The sequence below is a fragment of the Alosa alosa genome, chromosome 5 (assembly GCF_017589495.1).
Source record: "Alosa alosa isolate M-15738 ecotype Scorff River chromosome 5, AALO_Geno_1.1, whole genome shotgun sequence".
Lineage (NCBI taxonomy): Eukaryota > Metazoa > Chordata > Actinopteri > Clupeiformes > Clupeidae > Alosa > Alosa alosa.
Window position 1 is genome coordinate 33,474,551 of NC_063193.1, and position 19,560 is coordinate 33,494,110.

General features: G+C 41.2%; 4 protein-coding genes across 7 annotated transcripts; 1 reads left to right on the top strand and 3 right to left on the bottom strand.

Annotated features, from left to right (window-relative positions):
* The first annotated feature begins 650 nt into the window (after positions 1-650).
* On the top strand, positions 651-1,638 carry si:ch211-51h9.7 (uncharacterized protein LOC558400 homolog). Its single transcript, XM_048242871.1, has 2 exons — positions 651-1,319; positions 1,429-1,638. The coding sequence occupies exons 1-2, from the start codon at positions 899-901 to the stop codon at positions 1,581-1,583; spliced, it is 576 nt and encodes a 191-aa protein (XP_048098828.1). The 5' UTR covers positions 651-898; the 3' UTR covers positions 1,584-1,638.
* An 886-nt stretch (positions 1,639-2,524) lies between these two features.
* seta (SET nuclear proto-oncogene a) lies at positions 2,525-6,356 on the bottom strand. Its single transcript, XM_048242867.1, has 8 exons — positions 6,092-6,356; positions 4,938-4,995; positions 4,691-4,833; positions 4,399-4,502; positions 4,172-4,285; positions 3,427-3,597; positions 2,882-3,013; positions 2,525-2,575 (listed from the first exon to the last, which is right to left on the bottom strand). The coding sequence occupies exons 1-8, from the start codon at positions 6,162-6,164 to the stop codon at positions 2,552-2,554; spliced, it is 819 nt and encodes a 272-aa protein (XP_048098824.1). The 5' UTR covers positions 6,165-6,356; the 3' UTR covers positions 2,525-2,551.
* Positions 6,357-6,989: 633 nt separating this feature from the next.
* Positions 6,990-9,516, bottom strand: zdhhc12a (zinc finger DHHC-type palmitoyltransferase 12a). Of its 2 annotated transcripts, none has more exons than XM_048242870.1 (5): positions 9,364-9,516; positions 8,706-8,836; positions 8,515-8,595; positions 8,146-8,312; positions 6,990-7,773 (listed from the first exon to the last, which is right to left on the bottom strand). In XM_048242870.1, exons 1-5 carry the CDS (start codon positions 9,377-9,379, stop codon positions 7,452-7,454), a joined length of 717 nt encoding a protein of 238 aa, XP_048098827.1. In that variant the 5' UTR covers positions 9,380-9,516; the 3' UTR covers positions 6,990-7,451. The 2 variants fall into 2 exon arrangements, with proteins under 2 accessions (XP_048098827.1, XP_048098826.1); XM_048242869.1 differs by having other exon boundaries at positions 8,931-9,513.
* A 3,779-nt stretch (positions 9,517-13,295) lies between these two features.
* Positions 13,296-17,431, bottom strand: LOC125294310 (arrestin domain-containing protein 3-like). Of its 3 annotated transcripts, XM_048242875.1 has the most exons (8): positions 16,997-17,431; positions 16,833-16,899; positions 16,587-16,734; positions 16,350-16,452; positions 15,692-15,957; positions 14,204-14,396; positions 13,826-13,913; positions 13,296-13,728 (listed from the first exon to the last, which is right to left on the bottom strand). In XM_048242875.1, exons 1-7 carry the CDS (start codon positions 17,316-17,318, stop codon positions 13,873-13,875), a joined length of 1,140 nt encoding a protein of 379 aa, XP_048098832.1. In that variant the 5' UTR covers positions 17,319-17,431; the 3' UTR covers positions 13,296-13,728; positions 13,826-13,872. The 3 variants fall into 3 exon arrangements, with proteins under 3 accessions (XP_048098832.1, XP_048098831.1, XP_048098830.1); XM_048242874.1 differs by having other exon boundaries at positions 13,296-13,913; XM_048242873.1 differs by having other exon boundaries at positions 13,296-14,396.
* Positions 17,432-19,560: the final 2,129 nt, after the last annotated feature.

Sequence of the window (19,560 nt, forward strand, 5' to 3'; positions counted from 1 at the left end):
TGGAATGGTTATATGACTTTTTTCGGGTTGAATGGTGGCCGTCTCGCTTCCCCCTAGCGCCTGTGAGCGGAAAAAAACACCCTTGCAACTGTGGGCCGGCGGGCCGATGGCCTCAGTGTCAGGAATTATAACGAGTGTAACAAATTGCTTTACTGCATTCAAATAAACATACACGCCAGGCACCGGCTAGAAAAAGGTAGCGATGGAGTTTCTCAGACATTTGTCATGACAGAGCAAGCGAAAAATAAGCAAAAATAAAAAAAATATATATGTGGGGGTGGGAGGGTTTGGGGGTCCTCCCTTAGAACATGTTTAATTGGTTGGATGTGATTTCCTGTATTTTGGTGCATTTTGGGGATGGCCAATACTTTAATTCAATCAGATTCATAGCCTACATCCTGATGTGTTAATATTGAGGCAATGATTCCATGCAATGGCTTGGGCTTCAGGGCCCCTGGGCCTGGTAGGTCCGTGCAGTAATCCATCTCTGACCAGAGGTAAGAGCCCACTCATAAGGGCTAGTCAATGGCCTCAGTAATCTGAAGAGCGAATGCAACATGTGTATGCAGTCCTTCTAAGCAGAGGGCGCTGCGCGGTTTAATATAGAGTAATTACTTCATGCTCCTTCATTGGTTGTTCTACTGGGTGCGTGTAAGCGAAATGCGACAGTAAGATGTCTACCACGAAATTTACCGATATTTTAAACGTTTAGTTTACATCGAAAAATGGATCATAAAATCATATTTCGTGGTGACTGAGATGCGACATGTTTATATATATTAACAATAGCACGAAACTGGATTGTCTGGATCGCTTGTTGGTTAGATGAGAGTGAGACATATGGGACTTTAAGTGGACACACATCAGATTGAACAGTTCGTGCCACACAAATTCAAGCATGGGTATGGAGCAGCAGAGCTGCAGCTCGGAGGAGATGGGCGTATGCAAGCGTCTACCGCTCATGTTTATCCTTCAGTTTCTAGTTGTGTCGCTTTGCGTTAAGTACAGCCATGCGTGCGGCACTTCCTCTAGTAGTGGCGACTTGCTCTTGTGCAGATCATGTGGACATGAAATAGCGCTCGAATCAAACGCCAACTTTGTACACAGTCGCCTTGCACTGTCTCATAGAAACGACACCGTTGTTGGGGAGAAGAGGGTGTCTGTTCAGCTGTTTGAAAACCCTCAGGGTTATCAATTCGAAGTCATAACTTTCAAGACAGCAGACGTGCGGAAACATTGGCCAGCAGAGAAACATTTCACCTGGTTTCCTGGCTACTCTTGGACCATAGCCACATGTCCACGGTGCAGAGCGCACCTCGGTCAGTCATTCATCTCATCTCTGCATGCTAAATATAAACAGCAAGTTAAACGTTAAGTCTTTGTAAATGTCGTACGGTTGCCTTTTTCTTACATGATTTCTACTTCCAGGTTGGGCATTTCAACCCAGCGATTGGCCCTCGACAATCAGCACCGAGCAGTTTGATGACTCACAACAGACTTTTGTGGCGTTGATCATCCAGAGGTTGCTGCGCGAACACTTTGCATCTTCTCTTCTCGTCACACCCAAAGCATTCAGAAGCTGATAGTTTTCTGACCATTTTTCAATATTTTTGTTTAATAAAAAAGACTTATGGCTCATCCAAGTAACAGCTGAATGATTCTGTTGACCAATGCTGGGAATAATCTGAAACATCTGTGTCAACATTTACTTTTATTTTACCAAAGTAACTTTCAAACATTTTGTAGGTTAAACCCCTGTGTAAATATCAAGTAGATTAGCGGTAGCTTCCAATTAATTTTGCTGAGGCAGTGGGGCCGAAAGGCATCTTTTTTTCCCGTTTTAGTTTTATTTTCTTTATCAAAAAGTCATTTCAAATCTTGTGGATGTCTGTAAAACAATACAGTTAAAAATCAAAAACAAAACTCAAAATAATGGTGTCAAACCCACCCTTCCCATACACAACCTTCAAAGACCCCATCCCACCCAAAAAATGACCTCAAAACAATGTTACAAGAGGTGACAGGAATGAGCTGGTAATGACTATTGTTAAACCACATGACAGGAAAAGACATTTGGAAGGGCTCTAATGCCTTTCGAGTGGAAAAGGAAAACAAACCTGTGAAACGCTAAATCTAGCAGTTCACTGCGCCATGGCTTTTGATCATTGTTTTTCCTCCTCTCTCCACACAACCTTTTACAGGAAGAAAATTATACATATTTGTACATATATATAAATTGCTATTTATTGGTTGATCCGGTCCAGATGACGTGCTGACACTAAGTTTGTCGTTTACCTCAAATACATCTGGGGATTGAGATGGTGAGTGCCTTGGAGGCGGGATTTAGCAGTCAGTTTATTATGAGTCCGTCAAGGAGGAAGGAGGGGAGGGGCAACCTTGGACATGGCACCGTCTGGGGAGGTGGTTCAACGGAGAAGGAGAGGAGGAGCACAAAATAAACAGAGAGAGAGATAGCATCCTGCTCTTGAGAAAAACAAAACAGAAAAAATGCTGGCGAAATCAAGTGGGGAGGCGTCCGGTATTTTCGGCTCTAGTCGTCCTCCCCGTCGTCATCCTGGAAGAAACGAAACAGAGGTCTGGTCAACTGCTGCTGCATCAGTGTGTGCAGCTTCCACACTAGCATGAAACAATCACCCACAATCTTATGTCTTTAAAACTGGCTGCTGGATCACCCACAATCTTATGTCTTTAAAACTGGGTTCTGGATCAACAGCTTGTGAATACAAAGAACAATCCCTCACAATTTTATTGTCCTTAAAACTGGGTGCTAAGTCAACACCTTGAGTAGACCAGAGATGTTGCTAGTGTTGAAACTGACCATCACCATGGCAACCTAAACATGCATTATATGGAGACGTACCTCTCCATCATCCCCATCTTCTTCGTCCTCATCCTCTTCTCCATCATCTTCACCCTCCTCGTCTATGTCTTCCAGACCCTCCTCATCCTCCTCATCATCTTCCCCCTCACCCTCATCATCCATGTCAGGCACCTGTGTGAATGCAACACACCAGGAAAAATTAAACAATACAATTCAAACAGCTAGCAGGCAGAGAACTATCCCTTTAAGGCCCCTCGCAAAATTCAAACTGTGCAGATTTAGAATTTATATTGCGCCAATTCTAAATGGTCATTTAAGTTCATGTTACATCAAATGGATGCTTCTGATGGCAACATTCACATTTTGAGGTCACACTTAAGAACCGTTATTACAAATCCATAGTGAGACAGGGTTAACTGTTTGCAGGACTTTTACGCCTCCTAAGAAGCCATTCTTCAATCAGTGACTTAACATTCGTGTGTCTTCAGTGCCTGCAACCCTGTTACAGAGCATGCTACCAACTTCACTGGATTATAATTCTGGACATACTAGAACCCTGGTGTGTGTGTGTGTGTGTCACTAACCAGGTAGTACTGCAGGGGATTGGGCCAAATGTCATCCTTGATGACCTCGCCAAGCTCGTCAGCCCCTGAGTCGGAATGGTCGGTGAACCAGGTGAAGAAGCTCTCTGGCTCCTCGTGTTGCCTCTTCCTGCCGGCCTTGTTCTGCGTCTGCCCAGACCGACTTGTGAGGTCCTGTGGAGATAAAGAGACAGATGCGCTGTCGTTAAGCTACAAACGCTCAGTATTTCACTGCTAAGGAATAAACAGTTTTTAGATACTCTACTCGGGATTCTTTAAGAAAAATAATAATATTAATTAAATATAATTATTAAAGTTTTAGAAATTAACAATAGCAGGTTAATTTTTGTATTGACCCACGTAATAATTCATTAGGTGGTGAAGTGAACATTGAAGTAATCAATGTTATGTTCTCAGTTAATGGGTCAGGGCAAAGAATACAGAAGAAGAAGACAGCAAATATTCAGAGGATGATAAAACACAGTGCATTTCTTTGTCCCTTTACCGAGCCGACATGTATACCTAAGGCAAACACTACAAATGTCAAAATCATCCATCAATGCTGGGTGGGTCTCAGACTTGAAAACTGACTCGGCATGACCCATTCAGCAAAGAGAGTGATCAAGGAACAAACATCCTACTATAAGTAAAATGGTACACTTAATTACTCCCAAACAAAAAAATGGATGACTGGAAAAGAAGTTACAGATCTCTCAAACCTAACTGAGCAGATGGCTGCGCAACTCACCTTTCCTGATTTCCATTTGATTTCTGTAGACTTTGAAGTTGGGTCCCCACTTTCGTTCAGGTGGAACTCTTTGGAAAGAACTTTGTTGTCAAAGTACTGATTTTCATCGAAGTACTAAAAAGTAAAACAAGAAGGGGGGGGTTCGTCAAACAATTAGCTTCAGTCATTGCCACATTAAAAAAAGAGACATTAAATCATTAAAACACAGACACATAAACATTACTTACAAAATCTATTCTGTATCCTGACTTGATGTCTTCAAACTCAGTCACCTCCACCCGGGTCAGATAATGAAGTGCCTCCTCATCCTCTTCACCAAGCAGAGCAGAGACTGCAAAGAGAACAAAATGAAGACCACTTGAGCAATAATAAAAAAATTTAAAAAAAAAAAAAAAAATCACTGCCACCCATGACTGGAGTTCCTTAAGTATTTTTATAAATTGTGCATCATCTTTAACCAATTTGTTTTGGTAATACACACAGCAGGCTTTCAGCATCATAAAATCCTCACATACTCACCTTGAGGGTGGTTGACGAAAGTTGTGACCCAGAAGTTGGGGATTTTGGCGATCAGTTCTGACCTCTTCTGAAAGAATGGCTGACGGAGTTTGTTGTATTTCTGTTCAACTTTCAATATTTCCTCGCTTGCTTGCTCATTAAGTCTGCAGACACAAGACACAAAACATGAGTATGACCAATCTTAAACTTGATATGCCCTTTGCACAATTCAAGGTCTGCTGCAAGATAAAGTTAGTTAACGTCTTACCTGTCAATTTCATTCTGTACTTCGTCAATGTGTTCGATGGCTTCCTGTTGCTCTTTTTCTGCATACATGAAACGACAATGATATTGTTTGTTAAAGTTCTCAGGTTCACTTATTAAAAACATAAAAAATAAAGGTCAAGGAAGTTCCAAGATTAAAGTACACTGTCATTCCCAATTCTACAATTAAATGTCGTATGCGGAATAGCACATGGCCTTCCAGATAATAGCGAAAGACAAACATAAACATACTTTAAAACACAACATTAAACGGGCGCTTCAAGGGAATATTGCTCAAATTACTTGAGGGGGAACGCAACAAATGCAACATATACGCTATACCGCGCGCCCGAACGACTTTTCCTGCACCTGGAGAATGCCGCCCGCGTGGTTTAAATGTGCGGCAGCTCGCAGGGCGTCCGCTCCTGCTGTGGTAATGAAGCGGTCTCGGGCTACGTGCTAAAGTTAGCAAGTAGCTAACGGTCAAATACAAACGGTAAACCCCAAGTAAGTGCTACATCCAAAAGTTGATTTTCGATGTTGCCCCATTTCAATATTCGATATCAAATGCGGACTTTCGCTTCTGCTATAGTCAATGGTTCATATAAACTCGCTACAACGTTGGACAACATTAGCTTGCCTGCTAATGTGAGCTAGCTGGCGACATCATGGCGGCGGGGCAAAACAACAATAGTGGCTGGCTAGTTGGCTAGCGCAGACCTAGTGATTCATTCAATGCATTAAGTTAGTGTTTCGGGCGTACTAGGTACACTTCTGACAAATTATATATTCGTTGGGGGGAGTGGCGATAAGATGCTCGTAAAAATCGCATCTGTTTTGTTGTGCTTAATATATAGCTCGATAAAATAAAACATGCCTTGCATTACATTGACATAATTCAGCATTGTGAAGCTAGCTAGTTAGCTAACTAGCATAACGATATCAATATGGCTTCCACCACCGGTGTGCCTTCTAGCACTCAAAGGGCTACAGAGCTAACCAAGTCCCAATCACGAATACTAGAAAACACATGCACCATACATGACTGATGTTAAATTACATATATACTTTTATAATTTCTAAGACATATCCATAACTCCATAATGAGGAACAAGAGAAAGTGAAAATGGCGATGCTCACAAGGCCGCCATTCCTTACCAGAGGTCTCCTCCGCTCCGTCATGGTTAGAGTTCAGCTCCTTTTTACTCACTTTAGCCGCTGAGGCTGACATGATTTTCGCTGGTTGAGGAACAAGTCGCTAGAAAATACGCTACAGATTGGATTTTATAATCTGCCTACAATTTAGGACAAGAATTTAAGAAAGGAAGTGTGCTGCGCTCGCGAGGGAATGCAAACACACACACGCGTACAACCACACAACCTAGTCACTCACGCGCTCCCCCGGTAAGAACGCGCTCCGCGCAAGAAGCGCAAACTGAACACGTGCTCCGCCTCCTCGCAGGCAGCCTACAGAGTTCTGCGCTCGAAAATGAATCTGCGACCTGATTGGTGGAACCGTAAGATAGGGAGTGGTGTGGAAAAACTACAAAACGGGCGGGATTTTAGTCCTGCAAAACATCCGAGCAGGATCAACAAAACATTCTACAGAAATCTAGATTTTTAAAAACAAAGTAAAGCCTATACTGAACTGTCTGAGGTCCAACAACCATCTTATGTGAATACTACAATAATTTAAGAGGGTACATGGTTTACATAACTATACTAATTCTGTATTGCCCATTGATTATCATATACCACAGTAGGCCTCTATGAGAGCAGTGAAAGTACAAGAATCCATGATGGACATGGTTGGGCCAGAATTCATGGAGTTAAGCAACATGACCCTATACTGTATGTAGGCATCCCCATAAGTAGAAATTGTTTTGTCTCTACAACTGAAACATTTGTTATGCAGTTTTGAAACATGGTTAAAGAACAACCTTTTTGGACAAAGCACTTTGTCCAATATTTGAATGAATGGTGTTTTTGCACTGTACAAATTTAAATGAAGGCCCAAGAATAAATACAAATATTTATTTAAAGTTAATTTGTAGTAAATTACATTAAAGCAAGAGAAAGTTTTGAAACAAACCTTTCATTACAAATTCAGTAAATGTTTCCCCAGAAACAGCTAAATTATTACATTTTGATTATTCTGAAACAGACATTTAAACCTACAAAAAACTGAGGGGAACTTTTGCATCTGAAAAAGATGAGAAATATTCGATGTAGTGTGCCACTTAGGGTCAAAATGAGTGAAGGACGTTTTGGGAATGTATTACAGACGATTCATGTTAACTGTAATCTCTATGAAAAGACAATCAGATGCATGGATGGCCAATGTTGCTCAGCAATACACCATGTCCATGATCTGCATATCATGCATCCAGCAGCACAATGGTAAACTCCTTCCTGAATGTGTCGTGAAGCACCAATCATCACCGCCATGACATATTTTTCAAGAGAATCTGAGTAGCCAGTGTGTTAAGCCTCCCAGTACTGTCTCCATATTCAGTAGTCAGTCACACACTGCACTTGCTCGGAACTTGGCGTACACTCTCTCCCAAGCCACAGTCCGACACACGCAGAAGAAGTCCCAGAGGTTGCAGAGTGGCCCTCGGTCGAAGGGGTTCTCCTCCGAATCGCAGTGCTTGAGGTAGGAGATGCGGTGGCGTGCCATGAACTCCCAGGTGGTGGTGTTGCTGGACGCCAGGTAGAGGTGGCATCCTAGCAGGAGCACGACGACACCTGAGAACACGCCAGTCACCCCCAGAGCCGCCAGCAGGAAGCCGTTCTGCACAAACCACAGTTTCCATGTGGGGGCGGAAACAATGCCAGACCTGTTCGACACAGACGAACACAGCTGCATGTTAGCCATTTGGGGTTTGTTTGTTTAAAATGTGTTCAAAACCAATCTGCCGTGTGGTGTCAGATCTACATAGACAGTGTGATCACACACATCTCAACCAGGCATTATATAATAAATATTTATATATAATGTATAATATGTGACACATAGTAGATGCAAAGAGCCAACACAAATTTTGATACAGAGTAATTAATGTCAAAAGTGTCCAAATAATCAGTGTTTTTTGTAATTCTGCTTGAAGTGCAGAGCCCTAACATCAGTTTTGTCTCAACTAAAAACACAGAGACTGCATTTACCCATAATCCACTAGTGTTTGGATGGGTCTTCATGAAGTGCCACTTACCAGGCAGTCTGCAGGCCCCACAGAAGAACCAGCAGCTGGACTCCCAGATAGAGCAGAAACCAGCGGTGGTTCCGCTCCCCGACACAGTTCTCTATCCAGGGACAGTGGTGGTCAAACCGTCTCACACATCTGTTACATGCCTTGCAGTGCTTGGCTCTCATTGGTTGCTGTTAGGGAGAAGAATAACGTTCGGTTGCTGTTTGGGAGAAGAATAACTTTATGACACAGTAAAGTGTGAATGGTAAGGCTGATAAAACTATGATGATAGACCAAAAGCAACATGCAGTGTATTCTCGGAAACACACTGATAATACTATCATCAGGTTACGTAAATATTGTAATGGAATTTTCATTATTTAATAGGCATACCAGTAGTAAACAGTATCCACAACGTCTAAGACGAGCTGTCTGTGGCATCATTTCTTCCAGTTCTTCATTTGTAGATGATATCTGATATAGAACATAACACAAGCAAGTTAAACTGTATGAAGTTGCTCTGTGGAAACCTGTTTGTTATACATTTGTAGCATGCAGGCCATGGGATCGATTTAAATCATCACCTCAACGTCGCTGAGCACAAACCCCGGGTCCATGAGCGAAACCGTGAAGTAAAGCATCACGGAGATGAGCACCAAGGATGCGAAAACCACCGGATGTGCCAGCTCCCCTTTCTCCTCATACTTCCGCAAATCTTGAAAAATCAGTTCATTTGGTTAAAACGTGAAAAAGTTATTTTAAAAGTCATGAATTGACCCATGTTTGTTCACTACACTTGAAACCCTTACCTGTGTCGTGTAAAAATAACACAAGTGTTGTCGCCCAAGTAAGGATGACATGTCCAGTTCTTACGAGACAACCTGTTCTAAACACCTTCTTAAACATGTTGACATGTTTGAGCGACTCTAGCACAGCGAGAACTTAATAATAAATAACATTTAGTTAACGTTAAACTGTGGCGTGACGTTATTAGTGCAGAAAACCTCAAATTATAGGCATTCCAAAGTGTCACAACACCACACCAACAAAGCAGTTTATAAGCTAGCTAGCTAACGTGAGCTAACTAATTACGCCCACGTTAATCGGGTTAAAAGTTGATTTGTACCGATCCACCTTTGAGCTTTAACGTAGACAAAATGAAACATTTGCCAAATAGTCTTTAACACGTTATTTTACTTTGTGGCAAGTAAAATAAATTGGCTTAAAAACGGACAAAGTAACCAATTGTCCTAGCCATTTGTTTCCTCCTTGAGTTGTTTTGTTTCTGTCAGGCCGAGGTTTGTTTGCAGAGACATATCTTACCAGTAGAGGTCAGCATTTACCAATAGACCCCAGAGCCAAGTGTGATTTACCCGAAACAGGCCGGGCTAAGGACTTTTGAGAGTTTACACAAGGGTGCAATGCAGGACTGGCTTTGTAGCCTACAAATACAGACCACTTCCCCGATTATGTGAAAAACTACACAGGACTACACAGAATTAAAACAAGCTATAGCCTAAGCCTGTACTACATAAAACAACAATTCTACAAACAATACAACAAACTCAGCTAATGATTTTGTTTTTGCAGCTCCTATACAGAGGACTGAATTAAATTCATTAAATGTTATCATGTAAGTGCAATGCTCCAAACAAAGCCCATGAAAACTCTGCAACTGCAGCTCATCATGTGTCTATTGTAAGAAATACAATTAATGACTAAATCAGCCACAGAGGGATGATCAGTTATTTTTTTATTAATGCACAAGGATATGATAAACAAGAGACACAGGTTACACAAGGTGTAGTCTAATGAGCTTCAATAGTAGTAGTCAACGGCATCACAATGGCAGTTAAACGCAAGTTGCCTCTGGAAGATCATCTAATATTGATTTCCAGTACTTTTAAAATAAATTCTAATCAATTTGGGAAAATAAAACTTAATGGTGAAAAGATAGAGATAAACTTTATCAATGAGTAACATGGCAAAGTTTCATAAGGTAATTTAAACAATGAACTTTATTTAACAAGGTAACACGCAAATTTCTTCAGTTACAGGCATTAACATGCACGACTGTTCTCTGTTCTATAATGATCTGGCCTAATTATAGAATACAGTTCTACAACTCAATGAAAACAAATCTAACAATTCAGAAATTAAAAACAATGTTTTTAAATTTGTTTGAGCTTACTCAGGAACATGAGGCGTGCAGCCTTTGCTTTGAACTCAAGTGATCAAAATGAATTTAATTTCAGTTTATAATGAATAGTGCAACTTATTTCCACACAAATACATCCAGTACCCTACATGTGCACAGGTGAACTGACATGTATTTGACACAAATATTTTAAAACTGTCCCAGATTAGACTATTTTAATGGTGGCTGAGATCAGTGATGTTCATCCTGAGGTAGTGTGAATGTGACTAATCATTGTACCCTGTATAGCGTAGTGCACACAGCCTGACTACATTCAGCTATTTGAATAACACGCTCTGATCCTTTAAACAACAGTACAGAGAGTGCAAATAATTTGGTTTTAAGGCAAAAAACAATTCAATGGTGTGATACCACAGAGACTACAGTGGACCTATGTGCGTATAAGATATACTGACCTAAATGTGTCAATATTGCACATGGACAGGAATGTCTTCCTGACATTGCCTAATAAGTCAGGTTTATTCCTTCTCTGGTCCCAGATTTGTGTGATCATGAATGTAAACAGATCTACACAACAGCTTGTTTACCACACAGACATCATCATGACGGTGATTACACCGAAGGTAAACATATACACAAAGATAACACAATTGGCAGTGTCTGTCTCTTAATAGAGAGAGAGAGCGAGAGAGAGAGAGAGGGGGAGAGAGAGAGAGAGAGAGAGAGAGACTGAAGGTATAAGGCATATCTAGGGCATGGAAACCCAAAAAACAGTGGAACTTGGAAGAGGTTCGTTCTGTATTAAACACAGACGTTGTTTCGTTAAAGTTTTCATCCAAAGCTAGTGAGTTGTCAGAATTGGCTAAAGGCCTACAGTCTGTCTTTCAAACACCAATAGCAGAGTTGGCACCTTTAAAAGTCAACTAGCTTGTTAACTGTATTTGCTAAAATCCTCCATTAAGTTAGCCTGGTTTCACCAAACCCATAATCACTTTGTGAAAAATGTCTGGGAACGTTCCATTGGGAATGCTTCCCTCTGCCACCAGGACTGCGAACGAATCAGAGGGGATGACAGAGCTAGAGTAAGCAATTCAATGGTAGAGCAATGTCAACAAATATCAACAAATTGCAGCCGGAAGAACTTGTAAGTGAGGACCAATCATTTCAAAGTGTAACAGCGCTAAAGTCTACGCCCATTACAATGCTACGGCCAGAAACATTCCCCAGTGGAGCATTCCCAGACCCATTTAACATAGGGAATATGGGTTTGGTTAGCCTATAAATCTAGACGCACCCTAGCGGCAGCAAATTTAATTTGTTGTCCGGGCTAGTCTAGCAACTCACCGTTGGCTTGCGAGCTGGAAAAATTAAACTTTGATAGGGCCAATCACATCGTGTATAGAGTCGTTAGGCGGGCTTAATATAATGATTGATGGCAGAGTTGAAACGGTTCGGCGTGAATTCCCTGCTACTTGAAAACAAAGAAGATGGATGTTGCTGTTGGCTAACAGCGTGACACGAGTTAACCTTTTTTTAAGTTGGCAAAAGTTTGAACAAGCCAACTAGCTCCGCTGGTGGGAAAACGCATGGGACTCATGAGTTGTAGCGCTATCCTATTGAGTGCAGAGGGAATTTGAAAGAAAACCGATTATCCTGCATCTCGGACTGAGCACTGCCAACGCTGAGGGCCAGATGTACGTACATTTGCGAACGTAACGTTATCAGCGCCATGGACAAACCGCAGACTGCGAACGCTGACAGACCCAAGTTTCCGTCGTATTTATCAATCGTTCAATCCTTGGTGTAAACTGCGCCTTTCTCTGCCTCTCTCCGCCCATAAACGCAATTTACGAACGTCCACAACTGAATGGCAGAGCCTACAAGCGCAGTTGAATGAAGTTAACTGATGACAACATTACAAAGAATCAAACGTTTAGCGATCATGAAATAATACCATAGATGATAAGATGTCAACGAGCAGGGAGATAATGAAGATCAGTAGTTCTACTCAAACTACTTGTGAACGTAGGCTATGGAAAATTGGTCAAATCTAGCAAGTAGGAAAGTTTAAGTGAATGACGTGAAAGTGAAAGTAAGACATTCGAAAGGCCAACGAAAGTTAATGTTGCTTTTGATAGTAGCCTACAAAGACTTGCAAAACTGTTGCTCTAAATAGCGATTCTGTTGTCTTTGAAAGGTTCTCTTATTGAAGCATTGAACTTCAATTTGGATTAACACCTGCTTTTACAAGGTGCAAGTATTTAGGCGCAGAATAGACGTGCGCTTTCAGGAGCAGTCTTTGTACATACCGCGGAATACATAATTAGGCGCTCTTTACTCTTCCCCTCCCATCTTTTTACGCTAAACTCCCACTTTCCCCTGGATCCTCCCATGAATGCATATGCATGACATGACAATCGCAATCAACCACTTTCAGCTCCTGCGACAGGCAGTTTGCGCTTTTACATCATTGCGGCCTGTTTGTACATACCTCGCGAAACAATTTGTTGCGAAACAAATACGCCTGAAGTGGGCGCAAAAGCGTTAGTACATCTGGCCCTGAGTGTCCAGACCCAACATTTTAATGTGGGTCTGGCTCGTTAGGCTAGGGTTTGGTGTGACCAGGCCACCATTACATAACATATATGAGGTGAAAAGAGGTGGGAATAAGAATCTCTGTGCCAATGATGCATCTGCTCTGCCTTGTCCCTGATTATTCTGAGATGATACTAATATTAATATTACTATAACAGTACTATTACTATGTACTACAAAATAACAATGTTTAACAGAGTAAGAATAAACATACATATAAAACATATTTGCATACATAAACATATATGAACATAATTAATTATGTTAATTGAATTAAGTGGTTCTTATAATTTATAGTTTGTATATTTATGGTATTGTTTATTTTCATTATTGATTGTTGATATTGCATTGACATTATTGTTACTATTGTAATTTTTCTTAATGTAGTCTTACTAACTCTTTTAAATTGTTTACTGTTAATTTTTAACTATTGTTTTATTTTGTAAGTTGCTTTAGACAAAAGTGTCTGCTAAATTCCATAGCCATAGGCATTCATAAAAATGGAAAAAGCACAAAAAAAGTTATAGTTAAAAGTTTTAAAATCAAGTATAGCATTGGTTTGAGTGTGGCTTTGTTAAGCTTTTTCATAAAGTACACTTTCAGGTAATGTAACATAAAATTCATAAAATATTTTCCATTCAAGAAGAAATGTATAAAGCAAAGAAAAGATTGAAGTACAATGAAGCATCCAGTTATGTCGCTGGTTTACACAGACAAGTAAATATGTTTTATATGGTTATCAACCCCAGAGTTCAGTCCAAGAAGTCTCAGGATAACAAGATATGTCCTTAGATATGAATCAGAAAATCTTACCTTTCTCATGCAGTGAGATCAGGAAGAGAGGGTGATTACGTCTGTTTCAGGAAGACAGTGTAACTATTTGGATAACCTCCTTCATATACAATCAATAACTCATCTATAAACAACCTGCAAACTTGGCTTCTATACTACCTGATGTCAACTGATACAACACATCCTCCTCTGCACTGTAACAGATGTCAACGTTGACTTAGGTGGAGTACCCAGAACCAGAGGAGACCTGCAGGTAAGGTGATGGGTATTAATTGTGATACTAACCCTGGAAACCAGCTGGTGGGTACAGTCCTGGATTCTGGGCAAGGTTTGGGGCCGCATATTGATTTGGAGGCTGGCCTGGTTGCTGGCCTGGGTATGGACCTGGTGGTGGATTTCCATATGGGACCGGTGGTTGATTTGGGTATGGACCTGGTGGTTGATTTGGGTATGGACCTGGTGGTTGATTTGCGTATGGACCTGGTGGTTGATGTGGTTGATTTGCGTATGGACCTGGTGGTGGATTTTGGTACTGACCTGGTGGTGGATTTTGGTACGGAGCTGCTTGTTGGTTTGAATATGGGCCAGGTTGCTGATTTGGGTACTGTCCAGGGTGCTGGCTCTGAGGTTGGACAGTAGTAGGGGCCTGATTGGGATTGAAGGGAATGCCGCACAGTGCAATGGGGAATTTGACTTCCAGGTCTGAACTGCGGGAAATCTTCAGAGACAGCTGCAATATGAGAGACAGAAGGACAGATGGATAGATAGATGGACACATGGCTGATAAGAGACTGACCTCTACATCTCCACATCACACATATGGCAAATAAGAGACTGACATCTCCACATCACACATATGGCTGATAAGAGACTGACCTCTACATCTCCACATCACACATATGGCTGATAAGAGACTAACATCTCCACATCACACATATGGCTGATAAGAGACTGACCTCTACATCTCCACATCACACATATGGCTGATAAGAGACTAACATCTCCACATCACACATATGGCTGATAAGAGAATGACCTCTACATCTCCACATCACAAATATGGCTGATAAGAGACTGACCTCCACATCTCCACATCACACATATGGCTGATAAGAGACTAACATCTCCACATCACACATATGGCTGATAAGAGACTGACCTCTACATCTCCACATCACACATATGGCTGATAAGAGACTAACATCTCCACATCACACATATGGCTGATAAGAGACTGACCTCCACTTACATCTGATAAGAGACTAACATCTCCACATCACACATATGGCTGATAAGAGACTGACCTCTACATCTCCACATCACACATATGGCTGATAAGAGACTAACATCTCCACATCACACATATGGCTGATAAGAGAATGACCTCTACATCTCCACATCACAAATATGGCTGATAAGAGACTGACCTCTACATCTCCACATCACACATATGGCTGATAAGAGACTAACATCTCCACATCACACATATGGCTGATAAGAGACTGACCTCTACATCTCCACATCACACATATGGCTGATAAGAGACTAACATCTCCACATCACACATATGGCTGATAAGAGAATGACCTCTACATCTCCACATCACACATATGGCTGATAAGAGACTGACCTCTACATCTCCACATCACACATATGGCTGATAAGAGACTAACATCTCCACATCACACATATGGCTGATAAGAGACTGACCTCTACATCTCCACATCACACATATGGCTGATAAGAGACTAACATCTCCACATAACACATATGGCTGATAAGAGACTGACCTCTACATCTCCACATCACACATATGGCTGATAAGAGACTAACATCTCCACATCACACATATGGCTGATAAGAGACTGACCTCTACATCTCCACATCACACATATGGCTGATAAGAGACTAACATCTCCACATCACACATATGGCTGATAAGAGACTAACCTCTACATCCCCACACATCACACATATGGCTGATGTAAATTGGCTGGCTGTGCTTATCTCTGAGCTCATGCTTACCATAACATAGTACTGAACGTCAATGATCTGGCAGTTGGCAATGGTTAAGGCAGCATTCTCTGGGATGTGAAGCATGATCTCACTGTGTACATCCGTGGTGTTGGGACCAATGGATTGGCCGTCTTTACTCGACTTTACACTTGACACGTATTTCCTCTTCGCCCTCCCAGAGGTGTAGCAGATCTGCTCCATGACCAGTTTAGCATGCGGCGTCACCGTGCGACTGGAGGCATTACCAATTTCTGCAATAATTTTCACTGTCTCTCCTGCAAAAAAAATAACACACCAGTCATATATATTGATACTCAAAAGTAATAACACAAATTAATTATAATTTCATTATTTTCTTCCATATGCATTGCACAGTTAATGTAGCGATTTCACAATAACTTGATGACCTCAAGTTAAATACACTACAATAACAAATAAATGGCAAAGTGAAAAAGAAATCCTTTCTACATATTATTTGTTCCTTGATCCATGCCCTTTACAATGTTCCCTGTCTCTCTCATGCACGTGTTCACTTTTCCTGTCTGAACAGATGCAGCTGTGGCATTTGACATTTATGGGCGAGGCAGGGGATTAGTGGGCCTACATGTAATAATTATGTTATGACAAAATAACCGGTGGCTATTCTCCCCTTGTGTAGGCTACTTACCTGGGCTGAAGCCTTTCCTCTCCACCTGGGCGTTTATGGACACTGGTCCACTGGTGCACCAAAGACAGCAGAGTGTCTTGGCATTAGACCCTGTGAGCGGCATCTACCAACACCAAGAACAACAGAACATCAATATCATCTGCTAACTGGTTGAACTTAATTAAATTTAAAGCAAATTTCTGCTTCTGGTCTGACTCTCTTGACATCATATTATCATAACACAGCAAGATTCCTCACCCGAAGATGTGGATGATTGGCATCCGTGCGGCTGGCAAACTGGACCTCCGTATCAAATTCTTTAGCCAAATGCCAAGGTCTGTGTATGGCGACAACCATGGAATACCGAATTTTCCCATACGTCCCGTTAAACGACGGAGGGAAGTCACTGTTTGAGGGGAAAGATGTTTATGTTACCACATCTTTATTCATTTCAAGTAGAATGGCAGAACGTCTTATTAAAAGGGTGGCGTAGGTCTAGGCTACCCTTGTGGAAGCTGGCATGTAAACGGAAACACATGCTTCCCCGGAGGTAAGACTGTGTGACCACTTGCTGTAAACAAACAAGCAATATTGAGAAAAAGTTAGGCTATGGGCCTAGCATGACTCGTGGTGAAGTCTGAAACTAAACAAAAGACAGGCACACCTACCATCGTTAGCTTGCATCACGATATGGGAGAGATTGAAGAAATCTAACTCGGCGGAGTATGTTCTCCTTCTCCCTCTGGCTGCCCCTTGTCTTCTCCTATTTCTTCCTACTCCACCACGACGACCGGTAGCAGGACCCCGATTTTGTTCGTGCCATAACACGCTAGCTTTACCTTTCATCGACATCATTATGGACTGAATCTTTGCTTCTTTAGTGAGATCAAACAGCACTTGACCTGACAAGAGATCTCCACCCGAAAAGGTCACTTTTGGGTTTAAAGCGTTGAAATTTATCGTGAAGTTTTGAAAAGTCTCCTCGAACATCTTGAATAATAGATTGCTTCCAGTTCTTCCAATTCAGAAATCTCGTTTATATTACAATTCCGTCATTCAATGAATAGCTTAGATAGTAGGATATGACATTTAAGGCACACTTAGATTTGTAAAGAGCAAAACAATTAAGCGCCATGCGCCTGCGCATTTGCCTTAGGGGAATGCAGCGCAAACCACACCCATTGGGTAAATCAGCTCCGTGCATACCATACCTCCTATGTGAGGATACAATGATGCTTCCTGCCAGGAATGGGTGGGATTTTGAGTTATTTGATCTCTAAATGAATGTCCATAAAAATAATGCCCAGTTCTACAGAATCCTTATTTCAAACTTGGTAAACACACTAGGCTACTAAACCAGCGAGACTACACTTTTTATTTTATTTCATTTGATTTATTTATCCTTTGTTTAACCATAGTCACATTTTCCAACTAAGATTGAGGTTCACATCCAATTGGGTCCTAGCCAAGAAAGGCAGCATCGTTAGAGAGAATAAACATCATAAAACTTAACACAATTAGCAAGGATGTGAACAGAATAAGGAAACATTAGGAAAATAGCAAGACAATCTAAAAGCATTTACAGGGATTTACAGAACATTTTAACACAACTAAAATCAGAAAGTGGAATGAATATGTAATGTTTTAACTGTTTTTGAATTGCAGTCCAGGATGAAGGAGCATCACATCGGAAAGCTGTAGAGCCATGGCCACACTCACTGAACACTTTAAGTGTTATGTCCAGTTGCTGTAGAGCCATGGCCACACTGAACACTTTAAGTGTTATGTCCAGTTGCTGTAGAGCCATGGCCACACTGAACACTTTAAGTGTTATGTCCATTGCTGAGGGACAAGTTCAGTCAAGTCAGTGCAGGCTCTGTCTGGGGGTCATTCCTCCCCCAGGGTCCTAAATTCTTAGGCTTTTGGTCTCCTCCCGGTTCAGAGAGCCCCGTGTCCCCTTACAGCCCCTGCTGTAACATTTTATGCTCTTTATATTGTAATTCTATTTGCATTCACGTTTCATCTCCATAGATTCCTGCCTTGCACGTCTACCCATATTTTGGAATATTTCAGTCTATAGGGCTTATTCCCAAACACGCCGTGAATAAGCCTTTATGAGAGCACTTAAATAAGTGGGTTTTGCTACCCCTGGGCCACTGAGCTCCTCCAAGGAACGTTTTCTGGTACTGTCACTACCACAACCATCTGCTCAGTTCTACTTATGTAGAATGAATACAAGCAGAATTGCAATGTAAGAGGATCACTAGGATATGAATTGTGTCTTAAAAGGTCACAGGGGAGATGTGATGAGTAGTATTCATGCTTCATCTCCATATGAATTGTGTTATAAGGTCACAGGGGAGATGTGATGAGCAGTATTCACGCTTCATCTCCATATGCCTTCATCTACCCATATCTTGGAATATTTCAGTCTACTGGGAGGAATCTTCACAGCTCTGCAGTGAAATGGTCCTTGAACATGATGTGGTCTAAAACACAGCAAAGTGGAAAAGTGTTTAACTTAATTGAATAATAGAACCAGGACAGTGTTTTCACTATCCTTCTTTCATGAATGTTTTCGCCTTTATATCTTTTTACCACCAGGTGGCGCTGTGAAACTGACTTTGGTGAGACTTCATCAGACTTGCTAATACAGTGACCCTCCTGCATACCTCATGTGATATACTCTGGCACAGATAAGCCCTGTTTCTATGAGCATGCAGATGAACACTTTTTAGTGTTTTAGTCTTTAGTGTAATAAGTTAACTGGTGCTCTCATATTATGTAAATATTCAACCTACTCATTTGCACCATCACCATGACACTCACTCACACAGAGCACCTTACCTTATGCACAGAGAATCACAGTCCCTGCCTCAGTCATTGCAAGTGCCTCTTGATTAATCACCCACTATGTGGATACTGTTTTTAGAATTGATTTAGATTAAGTGTTATTTAGTATAATTTCTATTTTAGTATATTCTTTATCCTCTACTGTCCTTATTGCTTAGTTGTGTTTTTTATATATTATATACTTTTAATTACTTTTTTCTGCTGTTAGTGAATGTGTGTGTGATGTCTGTATGCTACTGAGACCTTGAATTTCCCCTTGGGGATCAATAAAGTATCTATCTATCTAAAGCAAAAGGGTGCTCTTAATTGAAGAACAGCATGATTTCAACATTTCAGATGGTCTATAGATCCCACTTTGACTGTTCTGTTTTTTATAAAG

Bases quoted from the DNA above. Each gene is read 5' to 3' on its own strand.
- LOC125294310 (XM_048242873.1), bottom strand. From the start codon at position 17,318: ATGTTCGAGGAGACTTTTCAAAACTTCACGATAAATTTCAACGCTTTA. The intron at 16,900-16,996 runs GTAGGTGTGCCT...GTTTGTTTACAG, and splicing joins CGTGATGCAAGCTAACGATG to CAAGTGGTCACACAGTCTTA. The intron at 15,958-16,349 runs GTAAGTAGCCTA...TTTTTTTTGCAG, and splicing joins GAGGAAAGGCTTCAGCCCAG to GAGAGACAGTGAAAATTATT.
- seta (XM_048242867.1), bottom strand. From the start codon at position 6,164: ATGTCAGCCTCAGCGGCTAAAGTGAGTAAAAAGGAGCTGAACTCTAAC. The intron at 4,996-6,091 runs GTAAGGAATGGC...TCATGTATGCAG, and splicing joins CGGAGCGGAGGAGACCTCTG to AAAAAGAGCAACAGGAAGCC. The intron at 2,576-2,881 runs GTACGTCTCCAT...CGTTTCTTCCAG, and splicing joins AAGATGGGGATGATGGAGAG to GATGACGACGGGGAGGACGA.
- si:ch211-51h9.7 (XM_048242871.1), top strand. From the start codon at position 899: ATGGGTATGGAGCAGCAGAGCTGCAGCTCGGAGGAGATGGGCGTATGC. The intron at 1,320-1,428 runs GTCAGTCATTCA...TTCTACTTCCAG, and splicing joins ACGGTGCAGAGCGCACCTCG to GTTGGGCATTTCAACCCAGC.
- zdhhc12a (XM_048242869.1), bottom strand. From the start codon at position 9,027: ATGTTTAAGAAGGTGTTTAGAACAGGTTGTCTCGTAAGAACTGGACAT. The intron at 8,837-8,930 runs GTAAGGGTTTCA...TGATTTTTCAAG, and splicing joins GTTATTTTTACACGACACAG to ATTTGCGGAAGTATGAGGAG. The intron at 8,596-8,705 runs GTGATGATTTAA...GTTCTATATCAG, and splicing joins TTGTGCTCAGCGACGTTGAG to ATATCATCTACAAATGAAGA.